The sequence below is a fragment of the Oryctolagus cuniculus genome, chromosome 12 (assembly GCF_051225735.1).
Source record: "Oryctolagus cuniculus isolate XC-2025 breed Fujian yellow rabbit chromosome 12, ASM5122573v1, whole genome shotgun sequence".
In the NCBI taxonomy this organism is placed as follows: Eukaryota; Metazoa; Chordata; class Mammalia; order Lagomorpha; family Leporidae; genus Oryctolagus; species Oryctolagus cuniculus.
The window spans coordinates 22,274,252-22,302,057 of record NC_142878.1 but is presented as its reverse complement, the minus strand read 5'-3'; the positions used below and the strand labels follow the sequence as shown (position 1 = coordinate 22,302,057).

Genomic DNA, 27,806 nt, shown 5'->3' with positions numbered 1-27,806 from the left:
CCCTCACACTTAGGCAACAGGGCCAGGTACCTTCTCCTTGGGGTTGGGTAGTCAGGACAGTTGGAGGGGGTGTGAAACGAAGCACAACCTCTCCTCCCTCTGCAGGCAGTGTTCATGGTGAGATGGTTATTGCCTCTTCCACTGGCCATTCCAAAAGAAACTGAGCAGGGTATGGATAAGCCATTGCAGCCGCCTACAGAGGCTGAAGAGTACATGCAGTTCCTAGGCTGGGATTCTGCTTGACATGCACACTCTCTGATATGCTTGGTGACTAAGGTGGCAGCAGGGAGGCTGGGGGAAAGGGGAGTAATACAGGAAAATGGCAGAGCAGAGAGAAGGGACAGCGGTGGGACAGCAGTGGAACAGCCACTGGATAATCTATTTGGTTAATGCATTCTTGACCAAATCCAAGGTCAAGATTAAATGAATATAATCTTAGTTTCACTTTTTTCATTCAAATCAATGCAAGGAAGTTACACCTCTCCAAAAACTCATTGTAGAAAAAGAGCTGGGGCCGGCACTGTGGCGCAGTAGGTTAATGCCCTGGCCTGATGTGCTGGCATCTCATATGGGTGCCAGTTCGAGTCCTGGCTGCTCCACTTCCCATCCAGCTCTCCGCTCTGGCCTGGGAAAGCAGTAGACGATGGTCCGAGTCCTTGGGCCCCTGCACCCGCGTGGGAGACCCGGAAGAAGCTCCTGGCTCCTGGCTTCAGATCGGCACAGTTTTGGCTGTTGTGGTCAATTGGGGAGTGAACCCTCAGATGGAAGACCTCTCTCTTTCTCTCTCTCTGGCTCTCCTCTCTCTGTGTAACTCTGACTTTCAAATAAATAAATAAATAAATCTTTAAAAAAAAAAAAGAAAGAAAAAGAGCTAAGAGTATAAAGTCATGGAAACCTCAACCCGCTGAGCTTATGTTCCATTTTATTTCATTCACTGGGGCTCCTTTATCCCCACATGAAACATTCACAATTGATCAGAAGCAAAAGTGGCCTTAAAGAAAACTTAAGGCACTACACTAAAGAAGTGCTTTGTAATAGAAAGACAAAATACTGCTGTGATCATGAAAGCCTAGTTATCTTACCCTGTCTTAGGGTGCCTCTTTTAATTAATATCTAAAATATTAGCTGGCATTAAAAACCTTTTATAATCCTACTTTCTAAATTTGGTGAACACTTTTAAACATTTGCTGAGTCAAATCTGAATTGTATTTAAAAATTTATTTTTTGCTAAAAAATCTACTGAATTAGTAACAGCATTTTATTTTTTTAAAGATTTTTATTTTTTTATTTGACAGGTAGAATTATAGACAGTGAGAGAGAGAGAAAGAGAAAGGTCTTCCTTCGTTGGTTCACTCTCCAATTGCCTGCAATGGCCGGAACTGCGCCAATCAGAAGCCAGGAGCCAGGAGCTTCTTCCGGGTCTCCCACATGGGTGCAGGGGCCCAAGGACTTGGGCCATCTTCCATCTTCACTCCCCAACTAACCGAGCACCAAAAAGGAAACCTGTTGAAGAGAAATGGACACTATGAGAAACGGTGACTTGGTCAGCCCTTGTCCTGACTGTTGATGAACAACTTAATATTTTATCCCTTTTAGTATTTTTTTGTTCTACTTAATACTATTGGTTGAACTCTGTAATCAATACACAATTATTCTTAAGTGTTGAAACTTAACTGAAAAGGGATCCCTGTTAAATATAAGAGTGGGAATAAGAGAGGGAGGAGATGTACAGTTTGGGATATGCTCAATCGGACTTACCCCAAATGGTAGAATTAGAAACATGCCAGCGGATTCCAATTCAATCCATCAAGGTGGCATGTACCAATGCCAACTCACTAGTAAAAGTGATCAGTTTCAGTTCACAATTGATCATAATGATAGGACTAAGAGTCAAAGGGATCACATAAACAAGACTAGTGTTTGCAAATACTGACAGAATAAAAAAGGGAGAGAACGATCCAACATGGGAAGCGGGATACACAGCAGACTCATAGAATGGCAGATGTCCTAAATAGCACTCTGGCCTCAGAATCAGCCCTTAAGGCATTCAGATCTGGCTGAAAAGCCCATGAGAGTATTTTAGGCATGGAAAGCCAAGACACTCTGGAAAAAAAAAATGACCTAAATGAAAGATCTCTGCGAGTGAGATCCCAGTGGAAAGAACAGGTCTTCAAAGAAGGAGGTACCTTTCTCTGAAGGGAGGAGAGAACTTCCACTTTGACTATGACCTTGTCTAAATAAGATCAGAGTCAGCGAACTCAAAAGGCCTCCACAGCCTTGGCAACTCATGACAAGAGCCTAGGGTGATTACTGACGCCATAATCAAGAGTGTCAAATTGTTAAGTCAACAACAGGAGTCACTGGTGCACTTATTCCTCATGTAGGATCTCTGTCCTTAATGTGCTGTACAGTGTGATTTAATGCTATAACTAGTACTCAAACAGTATTTTACACTTTGAGTTTCTGTGTGGGTGCAAACTGTTAAAAGTTTTACTTAATATAGGCTAAATTGATCTTCTGAAAATGAATCTTGATGTGAATGGAAGGAGAGAGGGAGTGGGAGATGGGAGGGTTGTGGGTGGGAGGGAAGTAATGGGGGGGAAGCCATTGTAATCCATAAGCTGTACTTTGGAAATTTATATTCATTAAATAAAAGTTAAAAAAAAATAAAAATAAAAACAATCCAAAAAAAAAACCAATGTAACATCAACTGTGTCATAAAACATTACCATTATGATGCCATAATCAAGTGTGATGTCATAAACCACCATTATTATATTATGACTGTGATATCATTAAAGCCATGTGATACCATACACCAATACTGCCATGCAGTAAAACAAACATTGTGAAGTCACAATGAGAAGTTATAAAATAACACATCATAAACTTACCTTTGCAAATCATAAACAATCATGATGTCATAAACCACCATTATGATATTTAATTTTGGTGTCATAAATATTGAGATGTGATGTCATAGATAGACCATTGCTTTGTTATAATCATTTGTGATATCAAAAATCTGTTGAGGCCTACGCTGTGCATAGTGGATAAAGCCGCTGCCTGCAGTGCAGGCCTCATATGGGTGCCAGTTCAAGACCTGGCTACCCCACTCCCAATCCAGATCTCTGCTATGGCCTGGGAAATCAGTGGAAGACATCCAAATGCTTGAGCCCCTGCACCTGTTGGGAGTCCTAGAAGAAGCTCCAGGCTTCTGGCTTTGGACTGGCCCAGCTCTGGCCATTGTGACCATCTGGGGAGTGAACCAGTGGATGTAAGACCTTTCTCTGTCTCTTTCCCCTGCATTTTTGTTACTCTGCCTTTCAAATAAATAGTTTTTTTTGTTGTTGTTGTTGTTGTTGTTGTTGTTTTTTGACAGGCAGAGTGGACAGTGAGAGAGAGAGAAAGAGAGAGAAAGGTCTTCCTTTGCCGTTGGTTCACCCTCCAATGGCCGCTGCTGTAGCCGGCGCACCACGCTGATCCGATGGCAGGAGCCAGGATCCAGGTGCTTTTCCTGGTCTCCCATGGGGTGCAGGGCCCAAGCACCTGGGCCATCCTCCACTGCACTCCCTGGCCATAGCAGAGAGCTGGCCTGGAAGAGGGGCAACCGGGACAGAATCCGGCGCCCCAACCGGGACTAGAACCCGGTGTGCCGGCGCCGCAAGGTGGAGGATTAGCCTACTGAGCCACGGCGCCGGCTTCAAATAAATAGTTTTTAAAAATATACTGTTGTTCTTCCAGGATTGTGCCATAGAGAGTTAAATAACTGCCTGTAACAGCAACATCCCATGTGGATGCCAGTCCAAGTATCAGCTGCTCCTCTTCTGTTCTAGCTCATTGCTAATGAACCTGGGAAAGCAGCAATGGCCCAAGTAATTGGTCCCTTGTGCTCATGTGGGAGACTCACTTGAAGCTCTTGGCTTCTCTGTCTTTGGACTGGCCCGGTACTGGCTGCTGCAGCAGTTTGGGGACTGCACCAGCAGATGGAAGATCTGTCTCTCTGCTTCTCCCTTCTCTCTCTGTAACTGTCTTTCAAGTAGATGAATAAATACTTAATAAGGCTCCCGTGTGATGTTATAATCACCTGTGATATCATAACTGCCATGTCATAAACCAGTTTTTCATAATCAATTGTGAGGTCAGAACTGTGACGTCATAATAAATTGTGATATAAACCATTGTTTTATTAAAACCATTATGATGGTACAGTCTATTGGTTCATGATAAACCCACCACTGTGGAATTATACACCTACAGCTGTGATGTCATAATCAGTTCTTTCATTAACCTGTCATTGTTCCAAAACGACCAACTGTGACATCTACTGTGATGCCATGATCAATTGTCATATCATAAACCACCATTGTTATGCCATAAACCTACCACTGTGGTGTTATAAATCAACTATTGTTTTGTCATAATTGTGTTATCATACATCATGACTGTGATGTGATAAGCCAAAATTGTGATGGCATAATAAAGTGTGATGTCCTAAAAATCACTGTGATGTCCTAATTGTAACATAATTAAAACTAATTAACATGCTGCAATAAACAATTGTTATATCATAAAATTTTTTTTTAAATGTGACTGGTAGGGGCCAGTGCAGCATTTTAAAGCCCTTGCCTGAAGCTCCAGCATCCCATATGGCTACTCCTCTTCCAATCCAGCTCTCTGCTGTGGCCTGGGAAAGCAGTGGAGGATGGCCCAAGTCCTTGGGCCCCTGTACCCATGTGTGAGACCTGGAAGAAGCTCCTGGCTCCTGGCTTCAGATCGGTGCAGATTTGGCCATTGCGGCCATCTGGGGAGTGAACCTGTGGATAGAAGACCTCTCTCTGTCTCTACCTCTCTCTGTAACTCTTTCAAATAAATAAAATAAATCTTAAAAAAAAATGTGACTGGTAAAATCGATTCAAAAAGAAAAGACAGGTATCTATTTGGCCACGAAATTCCATTCCTTGGAGCCTATCAAAAGCGTCAACACAAAAGGAATAAATAAAGATGATTATGTAGTATTTCTTGTCAAGGATGAAGCAAACTAGCATACCAAATGGAGCGCCTAAGGATTAAATACGTTCATGATGTAGCAGGTAGCTTGGAGAGAATTCTACAAGGCATTCTAGTGAGAGAAGGAAGACACAGAGTTGAACACAACCTATTTCTGTTTCATTTTTAAATGGCTCAAAACTATATAGGAATAAACGTGTGTGTGTGTGTGTGTGTGTGTGTGTGTACATTCTCATTTGATTGAAAAGCATGAAGAAGAAACGGAAGATTATTAACCAGGTTATCATTGTGGGTTAAAGGGTAGAGGTGATGACTATTGAGGGGCAACACATTGGGTAAAAAAAAGGAAAATAATAAACATTAGGAAAATAAAAAAATGTAGGTGATATGCTCACATTTACACAATATAAGGAATTGTATTTATGCATATAGATGGAATTTTCACAATAAGTTTGACTAATTCTATAAAAAACACTAATCTGTTAGGGCTACAAAGGACAGACAGAAAATCACCCTGCGGTTGCATGTTCCATAGAACATTTGTTTCCACTTCCCCAAATCAGAAGCATTGCATCAGCATAGGCTAAACCTGACCTCTCTCAAGCTTGCCCACCTTAACAATGGAAATTGTGCAAAGGGACCCCTCCCCTTCTTGCCAACACCTCACCAAAGCCATCCCTTCCTCTCTGTCCTGGAGTCCATTCTCTCCCGCTTCTCCCAGCAGCTGTCACTCTATCTATTCTGCATCTTGAGTTCCTACCTCCAACCATGGGCTCAGATCTCTTCTTCCCAGGGTTCCACTCCCCCACCTCCACCCCAGATCTCACGAAGGTAATTTGGATCTGTTTTCAGCATCTTCTGAAGACGTGAAAATCTCAATCTCTAGTGCAGACTCCTCTTCCCAGTCCCAACAGCTACACAACATCTCTACCAAGGAACCTCAGGGCACGAAAGACTCAGCGTGGCCATATTAGCTGCTGTGATGGCCCTAACAGAAAACCACAGTGTGGGTGGCTTGAACACGGGAAGTTTGCTCCTCACGATTCCAAGGCTACAGGTATCGGTAGGTCTGGGTTCTCCTGAGGCCTCTCTCCTTGGCTTGCAGACGGCCGCCTTCTCTTTGTGTCTTCACAAGTCCTTCTCCTGGTGCAGGCACATCCCTGGGGTCTCTGTCTTTTCTTATGATGGACACCAGCCTTAGTGGACTAAGCCCCACCCTAAATGACCTAATTTTAATTCAATCCCATCTACAAAGGCCTTATCTCTAAATACAGTCACATTCTGAGGTAGTGGGAATGAAAACTTCAACACAGGAATTTGGTGGTGGTGGTGGGGGCAGCATTGTGGTATAGCAGGTAAAAGCTGCCATCCCTGATGCCGCCATCCCATATGAGAACTGGTTCGTGTCCCAGCTGCTCCACTTCTGAGCCAGCTCCCTGCTGATGGCCTGGGAAAAGCAGCAGAAGACGGCCCAAGTGTTTAGGCCTCTGCTACTCATGTGGGAGACCTGCATGAAGCTCCTGGCTTCAGACTGGCCCAGCTCTGGACATTGTAGCCATCTGGGGAGTGAACCAGTGAATGAGAGATCTCTCTGTCTCTCTCTATTTGTAACTCTTTCAAATAAATAAATAAATCTTTAAAAATAAAAAAAATGAATTTTGGGGGAATGCAATTTAGTCCAATATAATATCCAAAGCATAATTTATTCTCATTACAATAGTAAATATTCTCAATTTATCAATCAATGAAAAAATTAGCAACCCAAGGTCCTGAGCAAGAAGCCTCAGAGTTGCCTTTTGCTTCCCTTTCCTACCCTGTCTAGCCCCTCCCAGGTGCTCCTCCAAGGCAGCCCCCCATCCCTCTTGCTGCCGGGTCAGAGATAACCGTCCTATTTCCAGTTTCATTCAAACCAGACTCCACTCTGCTTCTAGAAAATCCTATCTCCATTTAATAATAAAACCTGGTTATGCACACCTGCTTAGAAACCTCACTCTATTATCAGAGGAAGAAGTCTGAACTCCTATGCTTGGCTTAAAGATTTGCCCATTAGCTACCCTCACGCTGTGGTTTGATCCTATCCCGGGGCCTCTACCACTGGCAGCCTGAGTCCTAAAGCATTGATCATATCCACCCCCAGACACATCGGGCCGTCTTCTCCTCACTGTATTCCTTCTGTTCCCTGAATCTAGAATGTCTTTCCTTCACCCTGCAAAAACAGATCAAACACAATCTCTTCTCTAAAATCGTTCCCGTATTTCTCACGCAGCCCTCTTCTAATCCCAGACGCTGTTTTTACCTATTATACACACTTATTCAACTACTGTAGTTTTATACCTTAGTTTTTCCCCACCAGGCTATTTGTGTCTGAAAGACAGAGGCCCTCCTTACTTGGCACCCATGAAGTATGCTCCCCATGAGTGGGTACAGAGAGTCCGTGTGCTACAGCTTCTGATTCTCCCAATCGCCTCTCGATTCTGATTCCCCTCCCAGTGTCCATGATCCAGCCAGAGATCCCACTGTGTTTCTTGGACATGTGGTGTTCAGATTTTTAATTCCTCTTGAATGTCATCTCTGCTTTCACTCCCAAGATCAAATCAGCTTCCAAAGTGTAAGAGCTTATTCCTCAAAATCACTCTGTTCCCACCAACTTGCACCTGCATTTCTGCCCTCCCAGCTTTCAGTCTCGCTCTCAGTCAGCCAAATCCATTGAATGCTACATCTGGGCAGTTTTGCTGAAATGCCACATTCTAAATGCTACTGCAGAGGATCCCTGTTGCCCACACAGTTCATTTCATACTCCTCACTCTGGCTGTCAGTAAAGTAAAATCATGGATCTCCCCTCATTCCCTGTGGTTGCTCATTGTGGATTTTAGGTATAGCACTCACATTCTCTGCCAAAGTCTTCCCCCTTCCCATTCTCACCATTCATTCAATACCCTGGTCATTCATTCATCCCACATTTAGTGAGAACTGTCTCCTTGCCCAACACTGTGGCAGGGCCTGGTGATCAAAATGTAAAAAGGCAGAGTCCCTGCCTTCATATAGAGTTGCTTAGTCCTCTAAGTTCACTATGCCTAAAAATTAGCTAAGGTGAAAATGAAGATGCCCATACTACCCTCCCTCCAAAGACTCATATTTATAGGGGAAGAATGGGGCCTAGAAATGTTGCTGTTTACCAAACACTTGGGTGATTCTAACAGACCCCACTTTGCAGCACACTGACATAAACTGACAATTGCAATAAAGCGTAAGAACCATGCTAGGTTTTATGGGAGCACACTGTACTGGAAAGGCAGGCACACTAACAAGGGAAAGGAGATGGGTGCGGAGGGACTGGTCAGAGAGGACCTTCCATTAAAGAAAGAACCTGCACAAAGCCAAGTCTTGAAGGAATATATTAGAAAAAGTTCTCTGAGGTTGGATGAGAGTCCAGTGGGAAATGATGGAAAGTAGACAGTGAGATTAACCCTTCAGTACAAGCTTGTTCCAAAGACAATGGGCCATGATCAGTTTCCTTCCATAAGGGTCAACCTGAAGGATGGGGTGCAGGAGGTCAAGTCTGGAGCCTGACAGGACACTGAGAGACTACTGACGTCATCCAGGCAAAAGCAGGAAGAAACCCAGAGTTGTGGCTCTGTCACTTAGGTGTCTCCCCTAAGGGTTTAGTGCTGGAAGCCTGGTCCTCAGGGTGGCAACGGTGGGAGCTGGTGGAACCTTTAAGTGGTGGAACCTAGTAGTGGGGACATCACCTTTGGAAGGGATTAACATAGTTCTTGTAGGACCCCAGTTAGTTCCCATAAAATTGGGCTGCCATAAAGGAGCAAGACTGGCACCTCTCTGGCTTCCTATCTCACCACGTCGCCCCTGCTCCTAGCATAGCTCCTACCACGACGTCATTCACCACGATGTGATGCCTCCTAGGAAGCCACCTGATCTTGAAATTTCGCCTTTGAAAACTGTGAGCTAAATAAATCCTTTTTTCTTTATAAAGTACCCCACCTCACGTATTTTTTAATAGCATTGAAAAATGGACCAATACATCTGGTAAATTCTGTTTGGATTCCAAACTTTGTAAATATTGCCATCTTGGGTGCTAGCTATATTTATACTACTAGGAATAATCTTGAGTTTTGTTCTGGAGTATTGTTAAATTACTTGGAAAGAGTTTACTCCTTTTCCATGTTGCTTTAAAGCTTTATTAGAAACTTTATGGGAATCTTTGGTCTAGAATGAATTGTTCCTCCACTAATAGCCCATGAATTATGAAGTTTCCTACTTCAGCTTAGTAGAAACAGAAACCATTCTTGTTCCTGCATGAGCTCTGAGCATTGCTCCCTCTAATTCTGTTAAGGCAGATGGGTAGATATTAGCGTATGTGCATGAGAGAGGCTGAAGAAAATAAGAAGTTTTAAAGAAAATAAATTTTTGTGCAAAGAAATGACAAAGAAGCCCTAAAAGCAGGACCCAGCGTCTGGTCTGTCTGCCTGAACCCGAGGTGTCCTTGCCTGGCCTTTACCAAAAGGAACTCACTCACTGGAGGGCTGATACAATAAGGGTCTCATCACTGGACCGCTTCTCTAACAGATAAAACCCTGATGGCCACCACTGTCCAGAGGGGTTTGCTCAGGGGAATTCCGTTCCTAAAGCAAGCGATCTTGTCTTATAACCCTGTTAGATGGGGTTCAGCCCTCTCCCTGGGGATAGCTCAAGAGAATCTCACGTGCCCTTCCCTGAGGGGACTACCGAGAAGTTCTGGGAGGAATTCCACACCCAGAAAGCCCTCCGTGTCGTAGTATCCCAGAGAGGGCGTAATGGGAAAAGAAAATGCAGGACCCGCATGCACATCCATAAAAATGCCAGTCAGAACACATACCGGGCTCTCAAGTCTCTTCTGAGGTGCCTGCCTGGGTTAGCAGGTGGGGGAGTTTCTGTCTCTCCCTTTTTCATAAGCTACGCTAAAATGGCCTTCTCATCTGCTCGTTCACCAGCCCCATACTTTGTTGTCAGTGGAACAAATTCCAGGGTTCAAATCCTTTCCATGGGTTCTTTCCCAGCCTTAGCTTCATTTTGTGCCCAGCAGCCAGCTGAAGCCTTGCAGGGGTCTGCCAGTCTTTGGAGATCTAACTCTACGCAGATTCCTTCTCGTTGGCCCTTTGCTCTGAGAACTCAATACCCCGCTACCCCTCATCAGCTCCATTTTCTTGATGCAGGGAGCCCACGATTTTCCACTTAGTGCCTCTTCCCTGCGTGGTGGCCTCAAGTCTCTCTGCGAACTTTATGGGAATATTGCAATCAGAAGGCTCATGTCACTTGATTCCTCTTCCTCAGAGAGCACTGGCCCTCCTTGCCTGATTCCCAATGTTCTGAACCATTTATTTTTCATGTATGCTGCCCAATGTTTACATTGTCTTAGCGAGAGGATAAATCTGATCCCTATTACTATAAGATGGCTGGGAGTTCAACATTGTTTTCTCTTTTCAAGTATCACAATGTTTATTGATAGATACAAGTATATAAAATCAGGGGGTGAGGAAGCAGCTATAGAAGAGATGATGATTATATGCCCTTCAACATCCCTTAGGATTAAGGGAATGGAGTCTCTGAGGGGGGAATGTTGTAGGCAGGCAGACAGGATAAAATTGATTAGGTTTGTGAGTTGGAAGACCATGTGACCTCCTGCCCCTACCTGAACACACCTGTGTGCCCACTGGCCAATCAAGCTAATTAATCACTCCCCTTTGGAAGTGGATTAACAGCCTGGGACACAGTGGGCCCAGCCCTTTTGGCCTTTTGCCATTGTGGGCCCGTGCTGCCCTGTACCTTCAGAGTGCGTGGTCTTTGAGCATGTTTCCTGGCCTACATGCTCCTGCACATGGCTGGCTCCTGGTACTTGGTATGAACCCAGATTTTCCTCTCTATTTTAGATAGGGTCTTCACTCTCCTATGCATTTCTCTCACTGAATAAAAAGCTTAAAACTTTAAAAAAATAAAATAAAATCAGGGCATGAACAGGACTTGATAAATTAAGTAGACTTAATTTCAATACTATAATAAGAGGAACCAATTCTCACCATCTGCTTCACACCCACAAAAACCACTTCAAGGGCATTAATGATCTCTCAAAAACAACACTGTTTTCTAAGGAAAGGCTTATGCTCATATGTTGTTTGATTCATATATTTTAGGAATTAACAACTATTTTCTTAATTTGGTCAATGAGTACTTAGCTGTCTGACGATACTAACACTCACCTCCTCCCAAGCTACCCTCCCCCAATATAGTTTCCTCAGTATGTTCAGTTAATCAATTGTGTTTGTATTTTTATGCCTACAGAGCCTAGTGGCTTATTTTGTTGCTTCGTTACTTTTGTTTTTCCTAGAGTTGATATTTGCCTCATTTTTATCTGCTTAATTTTCATGTACTTATTACTAATTTTACTCAAACTGATGTCAATGCCTCTCTCCAGAACTCTGCACTCAAGTTTCATTTTGGTCCTGTGTTCACTTGGCTTCCTATACAGCTGTTGCCCTACAGTTCCCTCATGGGAGAGCTTATTAGCTCTCTCCCTCAGATTTCTCTTTCTTGGTTACTCCCTTGGTTTACTGAGGTACTTCTTCCAACACCCTCCTAGAAAGAGGGCTCATTCAACCTGGGGATTTGTGACATTCCATTTTATAGCTCCCCCTCCCCTACCTTGTTCTCATGTGTGCTCGTGTGTATGTGTGCGTGTTCATGTGTGTAGTTATTGTTGTTTGCATGCTCTCATTAGTCATATCTGTTGCCTCTGGAACTTATGGAAGTCCTGTGCTTGACACTGTGAACTGAGCCTCACATTTCGTCTTCCCTCTCCTATGTCCATTTCTTTGTACTTTGGTTCTGCTTTCTGAGAGATCATCTCAATTTTGTCTGCCAACCCTTCCTTCTGTTTCAATTTATATTTTGATTATTTTAAAATTTCAAGGGCTTCCACTTAATGATAGAACTTGCCATAAACTAGGTATTGTCTGACTGTTTTCCATATATTACTTAATTTAATCTCCAAAAAAAGCAGGTACTATAACTGTCCTGTTTGATAGTGAAACTGTGGGTCAGAGATGACAAATAACTTGTCCAAGGTCACATAGCTAATAAGCATCTTTTCTACCTTTTTTAAAAAAAAAAGATTTATTTATTTATTTGAAAGGCAGAGTTACAGAGAGGCAGAGGCAGAGAGAGAGGGAGGTCTTCCATCTGCTGGTTCACTCCCCAGATGGCCGCAACTGCCAGGGCTGGGCCAATCCAAAGCCAGGAGCCAGGAGCTTCCTCCAGGTCACCACATGTGTGCAGGGGCCCAAACACTTGGGCCATCTTCTGCTGCTTTCCCAGGCCATAGCAGAGAGTTGGATCTCTGCTATGAAGTGGAGCAGCCAGGACTCAAACCAGTGCCCATATGGGATGCTGGCACTGCAGGCAGTGGGTTTACCCGCTATGCCACAGCACTGGCTCCTTATCTACTTTTAAAAAAAAAACTAGTTCCTCTCCAGTATAAAGGTTGCAATATTATCTCAGCTCTATTAAAGTTTTTGGCTGAGATCAAGGGAAATGAAATCAGCATATGAAAGTTATCTGTTCCCCGATGTTTATTGCAGTTCAATTCACAATAGCCAAGACATGGAATAAATCCAAATGTCCATCAACTGAAGATTAGATAAAGAAATTATGGGATATGTATACCATGGAATACTGCACAGTGGTAAAAATAAATGAAATCCTGTCATTTGCAACAAAATGGATGCAACTGAAAAACATCATACTTAGTGAAATAAGCCAGTCCCAAAAGGACAAACACCATATGTTCTCCTTGAGCTATGGTAACTAATATGGCACCTGAAAAGTAATCTATAGAAGTGAAATTGACACTTTAAGATACAGTGATTTTGAACAGCCCTTGTCTTGACTGTTGAGGAACAGTTTTTTCTTTTCTCATATATTTGTTGAACTCTTTACTTAGTATAGAGTTAATCTATGTGTATAAAGTTAATTGAAAATAGATCTTAGTAAAAAAAAAAAAAAAAAAACGAATGGGAAGGGGCCCCCGGCACTGTGGAGTAGGGGGTAAAGCCACCGTCTGCAGTGCCAGCATCCCATATGGGCACCTGTTCGAGTCCTGGCTGCTCCACTTCCAACCCAACTTTCTGCTATGGCCTGGGAAAGCAGTGGAAGATGGCCCAAGTCCCTTGGCCCTTGCACCCACATGGTTGACCCTGAAGAAGCTCCTGCCTCCTGGCTTTGGATCGGCTCAGCTCCACTCCGACTGCTGTGGCCATTTGGGAGTGAACCAGTGGATAGAAGACTTCTCACTCTGCCTCTCTGTAACTCTGCATTTCAAATAAATAAAAAAAATCTTTTTAAAAAATAATAATGGAAATAGGGAGGAGAAAAAAGGGTGGGAGTGTGGGTGGGATGGCAGGTACAGTGGGAAGAATCACTATGTTCCTAAAATTATATATATGAAATGTATGAATTTTGTATATTTTAAATAAGGTTTCTGGAGGGGAAATTAAAATACATAAATTAATAATAATAAAAAATACAGTTTGGGATTGAGAGTTCTTTTTTAGAAAGATTTATGTGTTCAAAAAAGTAGACTGAAAGAGAGATACGGAAAGAACTTACTTCTGCTGGGTCAATCCCCAACCCAGTAAAGCCATCTGGATCTCCCACACAGATGTCAGGAACTCAAGTGCTTAGACCAACAGAGCTGCCTGCTCAGGTACACATAAGCAGAAAGACGGTTTGGAAACAAAACAGCTGGGACTCAAACCAGGTGCTCCAGTATGGGATGTGGCTGTCCCAAGTCGCAGCCCATACCACAATGCCCGTCCCTGAAGTTTTACTTTGTTCCTTATTACGATTCTTTTTCTAGTTTCTTGGTTGGTTATTTATTTATTTATTTATTTAGGTATGGTTGGGTTCTTTTACTTTCTCTGTCTCTCTTTCAATGGCCTCTTCTCTCACACACCTTGTGATTCTCAGCTGTCAGTTCATGTTTAAGACCAGAGGACTGGGGGGAACTGAGAGGGTGAGAGGCGTCTGTCATTTGACAGGTGTTATCACATGCTGATCAAGTAATGAACACTTTTTTTTGTTTGTTTGTTTGGGAAGTCATCATTGTACTTCCAGGCTTGTTAGACTTTCTCCATGGAAGAGTCTCGTATTCATCTGAAGGCTGGGAATGATGGGAAGTGTCATTATAAGTTTGCTTCATGTCTCCTGTGAGTAGAATAAGACCCAAGGGCTGGGGCCGGCATTGTGGAGCAGTAAAGCCAGTAGCCCATCTCAGAACAAAGGTTGTAGTCCCTGCTGCTCTGCTTTCAATCCAGCTCCCTGCTAATGTGCCTGGGAAGGCAACCAATGATGCCCCAAAGAGTTGGGCCCTGCCACCCATGTGCAAGACCACGATGGAATTCCAGGCTCATGGTTTCTTCAGCCTGTCCCAGGCTGGGCCATTACAGAATCAGTGGATAGAAGCTGTCTCTCTCCTCTCATTTTTGTCATTCTGACTTTAAAATAAGTAAATCTTTTTAAAAAGTCACTTTATTGCTCCAGTCTTTAGTTTTCTCAACTACAAAATAAGCCTCATTAAAACTGAGGCTACCAGATAACTCTCACAACCCCTATGGCCCTTGCATCCCACACTTCCTGCAGACAACACTAGACCCAGAGCCAGCCTCAGAATTATTTTCAAGATACTACTCTAGACAACCAGTCTTGACCAAGAGATTAGAGCCAGCAAACAAACTGAAACATATTGCCATTTTAGAACTAGATGCTATAGTGCCTTCCAGGTCTAAAATTCTAGGTGATTCTGGCTAGATAGTGGTCAAGAGAAAGTGTAAAAAAAATAATATAAGTTATCATAGTTAATGGGAAACTGTTACAGCAGCAATTTGCTACTTGTCAATTATAGCTGGTGATTAAATCAGGTTGGGGGTGGGGGGTGGAGGAGTGTGTATGTTGTTCACCCGTTTCCAGTAATGTTAAGAGGACTGTAGTTGTGCTGGGAGTTAAAAAGAGCCAGAAGAAAATGTAAAAGAAAAGAGAGATGGTTTATAGAGCTTTTCACTTTCTGTTCAACAAGAATAGAATACAAAACCAGGACTATCTCCAGGGTCTACTTCTACCCACAGAAAACACCAGACTTGTAGATTTGCCATTGAGAGAGCGCATTAGCTAGGGGCTCGCAGAATCTAGAAAAAAACCTATGGTGATGGCAAATCAACCCATCTATGGTGATTAAAAATGGTTATGTCACAGATTCTGCTAACTATGTCCATGCTCGCTTGTGGTATTAATTCTTTGAAAAACAACAAAAAAGTAAGTCTTCAATGGATGAGTGCTGCAGGGGTGGGGAGCATCTAGCCTGCGGGCCACATGGGGCCAATGAAATCACTTGTTCTGGCCCTGCCAAGCCAACCACAGGTGGGACTTGATACTCAATAAATCTATAACAGGCTAATTCTTAAGTTGATAATTTTATATGGCCCATGAGTGATGCTATAAATATCCACATGAACCCTTGGCAGAAAAAAGTTTCTTCACCCCTGAAGGAAAGGGTCACCAAAAACAGAAGTGTTCATCATATTTGATAAAATAAATTGCCTAAATATAGGGAGAAGAAACTCTAAATAGTGCAAAACAGATCAAAATTTCTCATATAGACATCAGGAAAATCGGGTGTACAAAAACAACAAGCACAGTGGATCATGTAACAGAACAAGAAAAGGTCCCCAACAACCCTCGCACTTTCTTTGAGAAAGATGGCGGCTTCAACTCCACTTCCGCTCTTGCCTAACTTCCTCAAGCTCTCCAGAAGGGATCTGCTGACCTCAGGGTCATCCCCTGTGGAGCCCCACTCTGGGGTTGGAAAAGGGTACAGGCAGAGCAGACACAACCATGGGGGAAGAACCATGGGAAACTGAAAGACCCTCTCCTTGGCCGTCTCATCGGTCTTTGAAAAATCAAATGGGTTCAGGAACCCAGTAGTTGCCTCGCTGAAGCTAACTCAAGTTGGAACTTTAAAAGAAGGACTGTGTCCCAGCTAAGACATCAGGGGATTTGCGTACAGCATGGGGCTGGGTCCGAAGCTGTCTCTAGAGGTGTACATCCAAACATCCCAAAGCCAAATCCCTCGGGAGGCCCATCTCTGCCGCAGGTGGCTAGATCAAAAGGAAATTCCCCTCCCCCAACAAGAAATTACACAAGCCCCTACAGCTGGAATTCCGGAGGGGAAAGGCGAAATAGAAAGTCTTTGTATACTTTTCACGTGGCCCCGATTCATTTGTATGCCTTGTTAAGGATTAAGATGATTCCTGCTCATGCCTGCTGACGTACATCCAAGATTATCCTGCTAAATCTCCAGAAATGCCAACTGGGAAACAAATGAGGATTGTTCTCCTAAAAGATCTTTGTTTGACTGTGTGATTGCCATGGCCTGTTGGGCTCCTTCAAGTGCCAGCCTGAAGACGACGGTGCAGGAGGCGAGAAAGAAAATCTCTGCAGAGCAGCTGGCAAGGCCACAGCAGCTCCAGCCCAGCAGAGCTGGGGACAGGGGGGACAGGCCATTCCGCCAAGGATGCCAGATCCCAGGGCGGGAGGGCTGGGAACCTGAGCGCAGGGCCAGAGTCGTGGGAGCCACAGCACAGAGCCAGGCAGAGTCCAGCACTTGCGGTAGTAGTGGTGTCCTGAGTGGGGTCGGAAGCTGCTGAGGGAATCAGAACCCTTGACTCGAGAGAGCTAGAGGCTGCCCTGCCCATGGACATGACGAAGACCTGTGGTTTGTGCACACACACACACACACACACACGCACCGGCACACAAGGCCAGATTCCAGCTGCCTAGCCATAATGCCTCTGGAGTGTCCACCATTTCCTTTCCAAGGCTGCTCTCACAGCTCATTGCCCCCATTTCCTTGAGAATTTCTCAGGGCTTCTTGGGGAAGGTGCACGCACAGTGGAGGATGCTCAGAGACCAGCCCTCGCTCTTCCCACTGCTCATTGCCTTGACAGCTTTAGGGAGCCCCAGCACCACAGCTACGGTGCCCAGGGGCCAGAGAGAGGCTCCTCAACCTGAGGGAATGCTGATGGGCCCAGTCACGTGCCTTCGCACTAGAAAGGAGAAGGAATCAGCGTGCTTGTCAAAGGAGATGTCTTCTCACTGACCCTTGCGTTCACAACTTTTGTTCTGCCACAATTTTTTTTAATCTTTCTTACTTTGTAATGCAATAGTTCAGACAACCAAGCAAGAAGAAAATATACTCTTTATTTTCACTACTGTATGTCTATTAAATCCAAGTTGGAAACATTTGTTGTCATCATTACAGAAAAAATGAACTTGGGAGCAAGAGCCAAAGAAACTAAAGGACGTTATTCTGAACAAACGACCTATCGCAAAGACCTGGCCCAAGGGCCCGGAGAAAGGCCACCGCTGTGAGCCCACCCCAGTGTCAGGGTGTCACCAGGTTAAGGCCTCCCAGAACTCTCTAGAGGACTGTGCTGATAGGAACTGGTTTTCCCAATTCCCTGAGGGATCCAGCCAGCACCAACTTGAGAAAGCTCAGTGAGGAGGGGCCCTAACCCCGAGGAAGGTCTAGAACAGGCAGGGAGAGGGTTCAGGCTCCAGAGTCAGGCACTGACCTCACTCCTGTAGTTGTAGAGTTCAGGGATAACTACGAACCCCTCCCAGAGCCTATTCTCCTGGGCCTAAAGCAGCCATGGTGGACACTCACAATACCCCTTACTGAGCACACGGTATGTCAGGCTCTGTAACAGACCTGAAATTCCATTCATCTCATTCACAACCCCAAGCCTGATGAGCCATAAGCAACTGTTCGACGCTCCTAACAACCCATTTTACAGATGGAAACTGAGGCACAGAAAGCTTTAAGGGTCTCGTCCTGAGATTGCCTGGCACGTAGTAAGTATTAAAGGAGCATTAGCCTGAAAGATTTCACAAGCCCTTAAACAGGCCAGAAGGACTCCCTAGGCAGAGCAAGATCAGGTGCAAACAAGGGTCTTCAGAAGATTTATGGAGGATACATATTAGAAAAAACCACGCGGGTGCTGGCACTCTGGCTCAGCGGGTCAAAGCCCTGGCCTGCAGCACTGGCTTCCCATATAGATGCTGGTTCGTGTTGTGGCTCCTCCACTTCAGATCCAGCTCCCTACTAATGCTGCCTGGGAAAGCAGCAGAGGATGACCCAAGTGGCTGGGCCCCTGCACCCACCTGGGAGAGCTGGGAAAAGCTCCTGGCTCCTGGCTTCTGATTGGCTCAGCTCCAGCTGTCATAGCCATTTGGTGAGTGAACCAACAGATGGAAGACCTCTCTCTCTCTCTCTCTCTTTCTCTATGTAACTGTCTTCCAAATAAATATATCTTAAAAAAAAAAACAAAACAAACAAACAAAAAAACAAAAAAAAACCTATGCATGAATTTCCAGGGCCAGTGCCGTAGCTCACTTGGTTAATCCTCTGTCTGCAGTGCCAGCATCCCATATAGGCACCGGGTTCTAGTCCCAGTTGCTCCTCTTCCAGTCCAGCGCTCTGCTTTGGCCCGGGAGGGCAGTGGAGGATGACCCAGGTGCTTGGGCCCCTGCACCCACATGGGAGACCAGGAGGAAGCACCTGGCTCCTAGCTTCGGATTGGCGTAGCTCTGGCCGTAGCGGCTATTTGGGGAGTGAACCAACGGAAGGAAGACCTTTTTCTCTGTCTCTCTCTCTCACTGTCTATAACTCTGTCAAATAAAAATAAATAAATAAATAATAACATACTCCAAACATAAAATTTGCATCTCTCCTTTTCCCACATAACCTTCTCCTAAGTAGAAATAAGACTGGCACAGACAGGTGACACTGGAGGCTGAGTGTGGACCTTCAGCAAAAGACAATTCGATTCCCAGACTTTAAAAAAAAAAAAAAGTCAACTCCCTGAAATCTATTTAGTCTCCACCAACTGTCCTAAATGAGACAGCACAGAGACCACTCAAGGAGTTAATGAAGTCTTTTCCAGAATGTTCTTCAAGAGTTCGCATAGAAACCTCACGCTTTCAAAAGTAAGTCTGCTTCCTGTGCCTGTGGCTGCTTTAACTGGACTCTTCCCAGTGGGGCTGCAGGACATGTGTCCGGACCGGCACCATCTGCTTCGCCGCTCCTTCTCCAGCTCAGACCCCCGCCCCCCGCCATGGCAGAGTAATCAGAAGAAATCAGAGGAACACCTCAGGGAAGAGATTCGAGGGCTCCGACTTAACTTCCTCCAAGGAGGATCAAACACTGAAGACTGTTCCTTTTCAAGTTTTATTAATCCTGGTTCGTAATTTCCACCACATCATTAGTCATTTCCTATTTCTGAAGGGCTGGCAGCAGTTGCCAAAGCATCAGGCAGTAAATGGCAAGATAACCGTGCCACCTGCGTGCCGTATTGACAGCTACCCGCAACCACATCTGGGTGAGAGGCTAACGCGCTTTTTCTAAAAGGTCAGTCATTTAGAAGTACAGCCCGGTTTTTGATCTCCTGCTAAATACTTTTATCCACATCATCTCCCCATCTGGGCCTGGAAGTCATCATGTGACCTAGGGTACTTTGAAAAAGAAAGCCGCAACAGCGGATCTGCTCTAACCCCAGAACCCAGCGAGCTTGCAAACTCCGCCCTAGAAAGGGAGCGAGTCTCTGTTGCTAGCCGGGAAAACTCAAGTAGGAGTGGAAGATTAAAGAAAGAACGAAGAATAACATCAGGCCAGAGTCCCTTTTCAAAGCAGACCCACGAAAAATCATTCAGAGAGAACTTGAGAGCTGCCCAGTGAATATCCCAAGAGTGTCACCCAGCTGATGATGGCGTGTAGGCAGCTGCACGGCCAAGGCACTTCCCATATCCTGGGCTACCAAGGCCAGTCTCCCTGACCAAGCCCTGGCAGCACGTGACAGACAAGCGGGGTGCAGGTGAAGGCCTGTCTTCTCTACAGGCCTAACGATACAGAGAGGCTTCAAGTCCGAGGCTCCAGAGAGAGGGCTAGCAATGGGGAAAGGGACACAGCAGTCCAGCGTGCCAAGCCCCTGGCTGCCTGGCCCACCCACCAGTCCCGAGAACCATGGCCCGTGAGGGCTGCTTTTCTTCCACTGGCGACTCCCTGTTTCAGGAACTGTAAGGGAAACACAACTAAAGCTCATTTGAGGATGTTTTCGTTTCTGAAAGGCTAAACCCCAATACGCGTTCCTTCAACGGCATGTCCACCTGGACAATCCCAAGCCCTTTGCCAGTGGTCAGGTAATCACAGCCCCAGCTTAGCCAAGGTCCCAGACGTCTCTGGGCGATCTCCACCACCGTGCAAAACAGTGTTGGAGAACTAAGCTCTGACTGCCATTCTGAGGCTGAAAACTGGGCCAGGACAAGGGTTCATTTACCCACGGCCTTTCCCCACCTCTGCCTCTCTGTCCAGCCATGGTGCAGGCAGGCGGTCACAAACAGGTGACCCCACAGGGTGGCAGTGTCAGCCATGACCGCAACAGGACAGGAGAAATCCAAGCCCTACATCCCTCTTCCTTAAACTCACACGCGTCCCTGGCATTACCGACAAGCCTCAAGACGTAAACGACGCCAACATGCCCGTGCCATGACGTGTGGAGGAGCCTGCTCGACACATCTGGCCTCTTTTGAAGCCTCACATGCCGCCTGGGAATGACAAAATGTCTCAGCTATAATCGTGAATAGCAGTTCTTCTTGACTACATGTACACAAACAGCCTTGGGCAGTCAATCTTCAGCTCCCACGCTGGTTTCCCCCGCCTTGGGGTCTGGGGATTTTACATGGCAGTCCACGACCCACCCATGAAACACACGGAAGGAGCAGCCACCACTCCCTGCTTTTGATAATGACAGTGACCCTTATCTTAGGGTGTTATCCTCAAGCCAAGGGCTCCTGAAGAGGCAAACAGCAGTGCTCTCGCCTGCACAGCATCCCAGCTATGAGCAATAAGCCCTTCTCCTCCTTCCTACAACTTAACTTATTAGACTCTCACCAGTCCTCTAATTCCCCTGTTCACATCCCCTTCAGCAAATCGTGTATTGACAACTAACATTCCTGTATAATCACTTAAAGGTAAATCTCCCTCATTAACATACCCTTCCGAGGGGGCTGGTTTTACGGTGCAACGGGTTAAACCGCCACCTGCGACATCGGTATCCCTTATGGGAACAGTTCGAGTCCCAGCTGCTCCACGTCCACTCCAGTTCTCTGCTCATGCACCTGGGAAAGCAGCAGAACAAAACAAAACAAAACCATCAAATCCTTCTGGGGAGGTAAGCATCCTAGCTCTCTGGCTGAGCTGAATCCTAACAAGGTTGGCACGAGGTAAGGAATCCTCCGACGACATCCGGGACAGGCTCGGCCTTTGGTCGCCAGGCCTGCACCTATCTCGGCCAGAGTCCCTGGGGCCCTGTGTTCCCGGTTCCACACCTCCCCCCAAGCTCCCACCCCCACCCCGCACTTCAGTCGCTGTGGTAGCTGAAACCGGTATTGATTGTTATCTGCCTGGCAACCCCATGCTCCCAGAGGTTCCAAACTGATCAAGTGGCCTTCAGAAATGCCACCACTTCTTAAAAAGGCCGAGCCCAGCTCTGCGCTAGGGAGACAGAAAACAATCCCTTATCGTGTCGGAAGTAATACTTGCGGTTATCTAGAGCAACGGTAATCATATCATACACTTTATCTGAGAGTGGCTTTTTCCTTCCAGGGCTAGGAAGAGAAACTTCTTCATAATGAGCACTATTGAAACTCCAGCCGGCAGACCTCTGGCTTGGCCCCGCGCCATGCCCTGGCGTAAGCATGTAATCATCTCAGAAACTGCAGCAGGGCAGAACACAGGTACAAGTATTTTCTGGAAATACCGTGTGTAGGGGCCCGTTTTATAATGGAGATTGTTTGTATTTAGAGCCCCTGGGGCCTGTATGGCTAACAAGAGCGAGTGGTTCCGGTGCCAGCTCCTTGGATCCAGTGGGACTTTGTGTAGTTCAGGGCAGAGGGCCGGGGGCGGGAGGCCGGGGAGGGAATGCAAACATTTTCCCTTCGAAGTGCAGCCTGCTCCCAAGAGAAAAGCACCCTGCTAGTTCATCTGCCATAGTTCCTTGGACAGATACTGTGGCTGTCAGCACCCACATCAAGCCATGTGCTCTATCAGATTTTCAGCACTGTGGAAGTCTTTACAATAAAATTACCCAATGGCATCATTTATTGGGAATGACAACCCAACCGCAGCGTCTGGGCGCGACGCATCCGTCAGGCGCATGCGCAACATCAGGTGTCCGCATCAGCCGGGGACCCTGCGCGTCGGGCCGTCTCACGAGGGCACCACCACCATCTACACGAGAGAAGTAAAACGAAATCTCCTTCTGCAAGAGAGAACAATTTCCATCTTTGCTTGTCAGGTCAGAAACCTGGAGCACTGTGCCGGGTGCCCTGTGAGTGTGGCAAATACTGGCCCGGAACAACGAAGCACCATGCGTTTTTTTTTCTTCCCCATGCTCCCTTCAGGCACGCATCCCAGCTGCCCCTCGACGAGTCCAGCCCCAGAGGCTTGCTTCTCACTGCAATCTGTGCCTCTGCTCCTAAGCTGACCGCGCATCAGGTACACAGATGCAAAGGGTAAAATGATCCCTATTTGCCTATAGTTAGAGTTTTGTCTCTATAAATGAATGTTGCTAAGGGGGAAACAAATCATTTTTATGCCTAGAAAGTGGTGGTCATTATTTTAAATCTCCTTAAGGGGCTACTGTCTTTGCCTTCCTGTAAAGTAAATATATGAAGATATTATGTATCATTCAGAAACAAAGATACAAAACTACCTGCTCTGCTTCAGAAGAGACTTGTGTCAAACATGGGTTGTGCAAAACTAAAGAAACCTAAGAGTGTTTTGAGAATATTTGCCCTCTACATACTTTTCCATTAGACTTCTGCTCAATAGAAAGTATAGTGTTTATCTTATTCAGCTGTTAATTACTGACTTAGGTGCAAGTTTAGAGACCAGGCCAGGGAAATATAAATCGGTAGTTATTGAAAGGTGATCGTAATCAGCTATTGTCAACTTGAATAAATAAGAATATTTAATTGTGACAATAAATTGTCACTAAATAAATAAGAAGCAACAGGTTTCAAATACACTGGAAGCTTAGATAAAAAGAAGACATTCTTGGCAATGAAGTTCATTCGCTACTGAAACGCTACCACAGATATCCTAACTTTTTATTTCCAGGAAGCTGTTAAGCTCCAGCTACCTTGGGGTGGGGGGTGGGGTGACATGTTTCTAGGTAGCTTTTTGAAGTCCCTGCCAGCAACATGGGTCTTCGGTTAACACACACACCTGCTCGTGCGAGCCTGCCGCCACTGCAGAGTTCGCCGTCAGAAGCTAACCCTGGAGCGCGGAGCTGACGACTTGACTTCACACCCACAGACGAAATGTGCTCACTTTCCTTTGTATGACAAGCAGGCTGCATTCACCACGCTGAGATAAAAAGTGGAGGAAGGCAGGCCGCCCAGAAAACAAGTGAATAGCAGCAGCTAAGATCGCGGATCTGTGGGAGAAACAGAACCGGCAAAAGGGACTTTTGAAAATAAAAGTTATTTGTTCCTAAATGCTGCTCCTTTGCTGGGAGCTATTTCTTGAGAAAGAAGCTGCTTCCTTCCCTAACCATATAAAATGATCCCTGAAGTTATTTATAGTGTTCATGGCCCAGAGGCATCACTCGGTTCCCCCACCACAAGCCCAACCATGTGTTACTATATTAAAAAATGTGAAAAAGTAATTATGGGGTATGGAAGCCAGTGTCTGCAGACACAACCTGCCAAAGAGGAAGTGACAGGAAACGTATACTCCTCCGTGCCGCTCAGCACTGCCCAGGCTCCAGGCTCCAGGCTCTGAAGACCAATCTGTGCCAAGAAAGAGGCGAGGAGCCTGCCCTGGTGAATCAAATATCCTTGTTTCTGAATACACAATAAACCGGTTTCCATCACCAGGTCCCCTCGCTGGGTCAGACTTTCCAGTCCCGTGGAGAGACCACTCAGGGCAGCTGTCTGCTTCAGCTCCCACCCCTCTGGCCAGACTGGCACGCACAAGGTTCTGGACTTGGGCGAGGGTCTGAGACCACTAACACTGGCCCCCGAGACCCTGAGCTGCCACTGGCAGGTCCCAAATCCTGACCGGCCTTGTCCTCAATCCAGCTTCCTTGTTCCTCTTCCTTCCTTGCCCCAACCCCTTGGCCTGATCATGCAGGCTGGGGTGGCCCCTCCATTACTGACCACTGGAGCCCGCGTTCCCCGTGCCGCAGCCCCTTCAGCCTGGCCCTGGACACAACAGCTCCACCAGCGCCGGGACACGGCTGCTTTCTACCTTGGGAGACAGAAAAAGCAGTGCAAGCCTTTGGCCCCAAGAGCAGGCACCCGCCAGGGAGGAGAGCCCAGGCCAGCGTTCCCAAGAGCCCTCAGCTCAGCAGAGAAATGACATTTCCTCCTCTGGGCCTCCCTTTGCCTCTGGGCTAAGCGACAAAAGAAGTGTCCTTCTAATGTCTCGGGCAAACGGAGATAAGCTGCCACCCTCACAGGGCGGCCTGAGACATTTGGAAAATTCCTGCTCTCTCAGGAAGACTTTGGGAGCCGGTCAGCGTGATCACCTCGGAATTCACTTTGATTATCTGAACGCGTCAGCACAGGAACTTCCGAAGACGGTTAACTGGCCTTGTCCCTTACCATCCCTTGAATGTAACTAAATCAATCAAATTAGCCTATTTCCCTAGTGGGTGATATTCTATGAGCATGAAATTTTCTATTACATACACACCAGGCTTGAGTTTCTACTTTACATGCTGCAGTTTTAGAATATGAGCAAAATGTTGATTCTCAAAAGTCCCTAAAAATACTCCCCTCGGGTTTTTTTTTTTTTTTTTGGCAACTCATAGGATTTAGGCGGATATCTATTGGTGCAGCTGAGCAGACGGCTTTAAGAACTGAGAAAATACTTTTATAAGACAGATCCATGGCAACCTTCCACATACAGAGACTGGTTTACAGTTTTCTGAGATGCCCTGCTAACCTCCCGAAGATCTGTAGACTCGTTTATATTATCTTAATTTCCCAGGTTTCCCCCTCTCATCTTCGCCTCCAAAATCTGCTTCTCTACCACTGCAGTATCCACAGTGCCACCTGCTGGTAGTTGGGAGTATTTTCGCGGTTCCGATCCGTCCCTCCCTCCGGGGACTGAATTATAAGTCTACCAATGGCTGCCGAAAGGTCACAGGAACATACTCCTTAATAGCAGGAGAGTTCACGAGATGAGAAAGCTCTCAGTTCCTGGACGCTTAACGTGACTCAACACATTCTCTTTGAGCAGAAGTGTGGCTATTTTTAAAGCAACATGAAACAAGTTCAAAACATTTGCAAATTTCCTTCATGCAAGTTGGCAAGAGGGCTCCGTGTGAGAAATATATGCATATACTTTAAATGATTAGTAAGACTAAATGTCTCCAACAAGTTTCCAAAATTCTGTATTGCCTCATTCCCATCAATTCTGGGTTTCTACTTTGTTTTCCTTTCCCAAAGTGCCTTCACCTGTCCAAAGTTACGGAATTTGCCATCATAATTGGTCAGATGGGAGCAAAATTTTAACTCAGTGCCTTGGCTTGCATTCACAGCACCCCCTCTGCACCAGCAGGCGCCCCTCTCCTCCTGGAGTCCGGGGGGCAGCACCCAGACGATGGGCCCTGCAGCAGCTGCAGGCCAGTGTGAAGGCACTGCCCCTCCTCCTGCTCCTAATCTTTCAGATGGCTCAGCGCCTCTCCCAGTGCCTGCCGTCTGCCATTGGCATCTCTGGCTTTAGCCTGGCAAATGATCACAGAGGGTAATCTTTAGAATTCCCAACTATTGAATACGAATAAGGGAATAAGATCATTCCTGGAAGCTTCAGTGTGGGACTAAGTAACCCAGAAAGCAAGGCTCATGAGCTAATCAAGTTTCTTATCAACCCCCCTAGTCTAGACTGGCAAAGGGTCGTCATCTCCCTTTAACAGGCAGGCAAACTGAGACACCCACAGGTTCCCATTTCTACTATCTATGTGGCTGACATTCTGAGTCTATATTGGGGGGAAAGCACAGCACAAGGCTTCTCACCCAGCATGAATGCTGAACAGAAAACAGGCCCAAGTCTCAGGACTCAAAGTTCTGGGGGGAGGATCACGTATTCAGTAGAGGTTTTATCAGAGACGACGAATTTAGAAATGTAGAGGCTCTACCCAAGTATTTACAAGTATTTTAGATTATAACTGGGTAATCATCTTAAAGAAATTTTTTTTAAAGATTTATTTATTCACCAGAAAGAGTTACAGAGAGAGGAGGGGAAAGACAGAGGTCTTCCATCCAATGTTCCCTCCCCAAGTGGCCACAATGGCCAGAGATGAGCCAGGCTGGAGCCAGGAGCCAGGAGCTTCATCTGGGTCTCCATGCGGGTGCAGGGGCCGGAGCACTTGGGCCATCTTCTGCTGCTTTTCCCTGGCCAATCAGCAGGGAGAGGGATGGGAAGTGGAGCAGCCCAGCCAGGACCGGAGCCCACATGGGATGCCAGATCCCCTCCACACCCCACCCCAAGCCCTGCTAGAGGCTAAACAAGGCAACTGCAGAGGGAGGGGAGGCCACACACCACAGCCTGTCCTGCTCTCTCTGGCACACGCCCCCATTTTAATTCTGTTTGCATTTACTTTCCTCTTCCAAGTATAAACCGGACCCTGACATTTTCCGGCCTGCACCCAAATTCAGGAACTGTCACTTTTCCTTGTCTTTTTTTTAAAAGTGTATAAACTTCAAAATATTTTCTGTCAAGTTGGCAAAGCTCCAATCAGCCTTTAACCACTGCAATTAAAGTGATTTTCCATCTGAATATAACCCTGACATGGAGAGGACTTGTAAGAGTTCTATGTAAATCTGTCTTGATAGATTTGTTCCCTCACTGAGCCTATTTTTATACTCATCACAAGCATTTATACATCCTCACCATATTCAGCTTATTCTAGGAATTGTGAATCAAAATAACAGCAGTGGTTGCTATTTAAAGGAAAAGCTGTATTTATGATCCCCCTTTAAAACAAGCAATAACCTAGAAAGCAAAAAAAAAAAAAAAAAAAATCCTAAGAAGTCTTCCACTTCTTTTCATGTTGATATAACAAAACAAGCTAAGCCTATGATAGAGCCAGACAAAGTCAAACAACATATTCCACTCAGAGGAGGTGGGGCGGCAGGGAATGCTATTACAAAGCATTCTTCTTATGTCATCACGGCTTCCAGAAAACACTCAAGGCCCCGACATTTGTTCACTTACCGTGGGATTCGCTTCCCAGCCCAGGAGGACTTCGGTAACAGTGCACTTAGCACTCAGCAGTTATTTGACCTATTTTACTAATGTGTCTGGGAAGGAGGTTAATTAACAGTGGATGGCCATATCCTTAAGCTTAATTTTTCCAACAGCCCTGCTCATAAAAGGAAAAATTGAGTATGTATTGAAGGAAGCAAGCAATTAAGTTGCACAAATAGTGAGCTCATTGAACTGCAGCTGACTTCTATCATGTCAAAGAACAACTAAACACAGAAGCAATAAAAAGATTGTTGCCACGACCACCACTGAGAGCCGACTGGCAATAAAGATGAATAACTTCCTACTTGGAGATCACTGATGAAAGCGCTGTAGAAACCAAATGTTACACATCGGCATAAATAGAGAAAAATATTTTAAT

At 45.7% G+C, this 27,806-nt stretch overlaps 1 protein-coding gene across 26 annotated transcripts in view; it reads right to left on the bottom strand.

Moving 5' to 3' along the window:
• The window catches only part of LOC103351297 (uncharacterized), a 156,672-nt gene that overhangs the window by 89,745 nt on the left and 39,121 nt on the right, over positions 1–27,806 (bottom strand). For 6 of the 26 annotated variants that reach the window (XR_016217320.1, XR_016217317.1, XR_016217321.1 and 3 more), the window contains exon 2: positions 21,162–21,285. Coding sequence is in view for 2 of the 26 variants with exons in the window: in XM_089309257.1 (XP_089165383.1) it covers positions 20,176–20,182; positions 20,612–20,712; positions 21,162–21,285; positions 22,254–22,333 (312 nt within the window). In the remaining 24 variants the exon portion in view is untranslated. Of the gene's footprint in view, positions 1–1,256; positions 1,504–19,348; positions 20,183–20,611; positions 20,713–21,161; positions 21,286–22,253; positions 22,428–23,395; positions 23,607–24,330; positions 24,422–27,806 lie in introns of those variants that run through there. The other 20 variants (XR_016217324.1, XR_016217327.1, XR_016217308.1 and 17 more) reach the window with 11 other exon arrangements.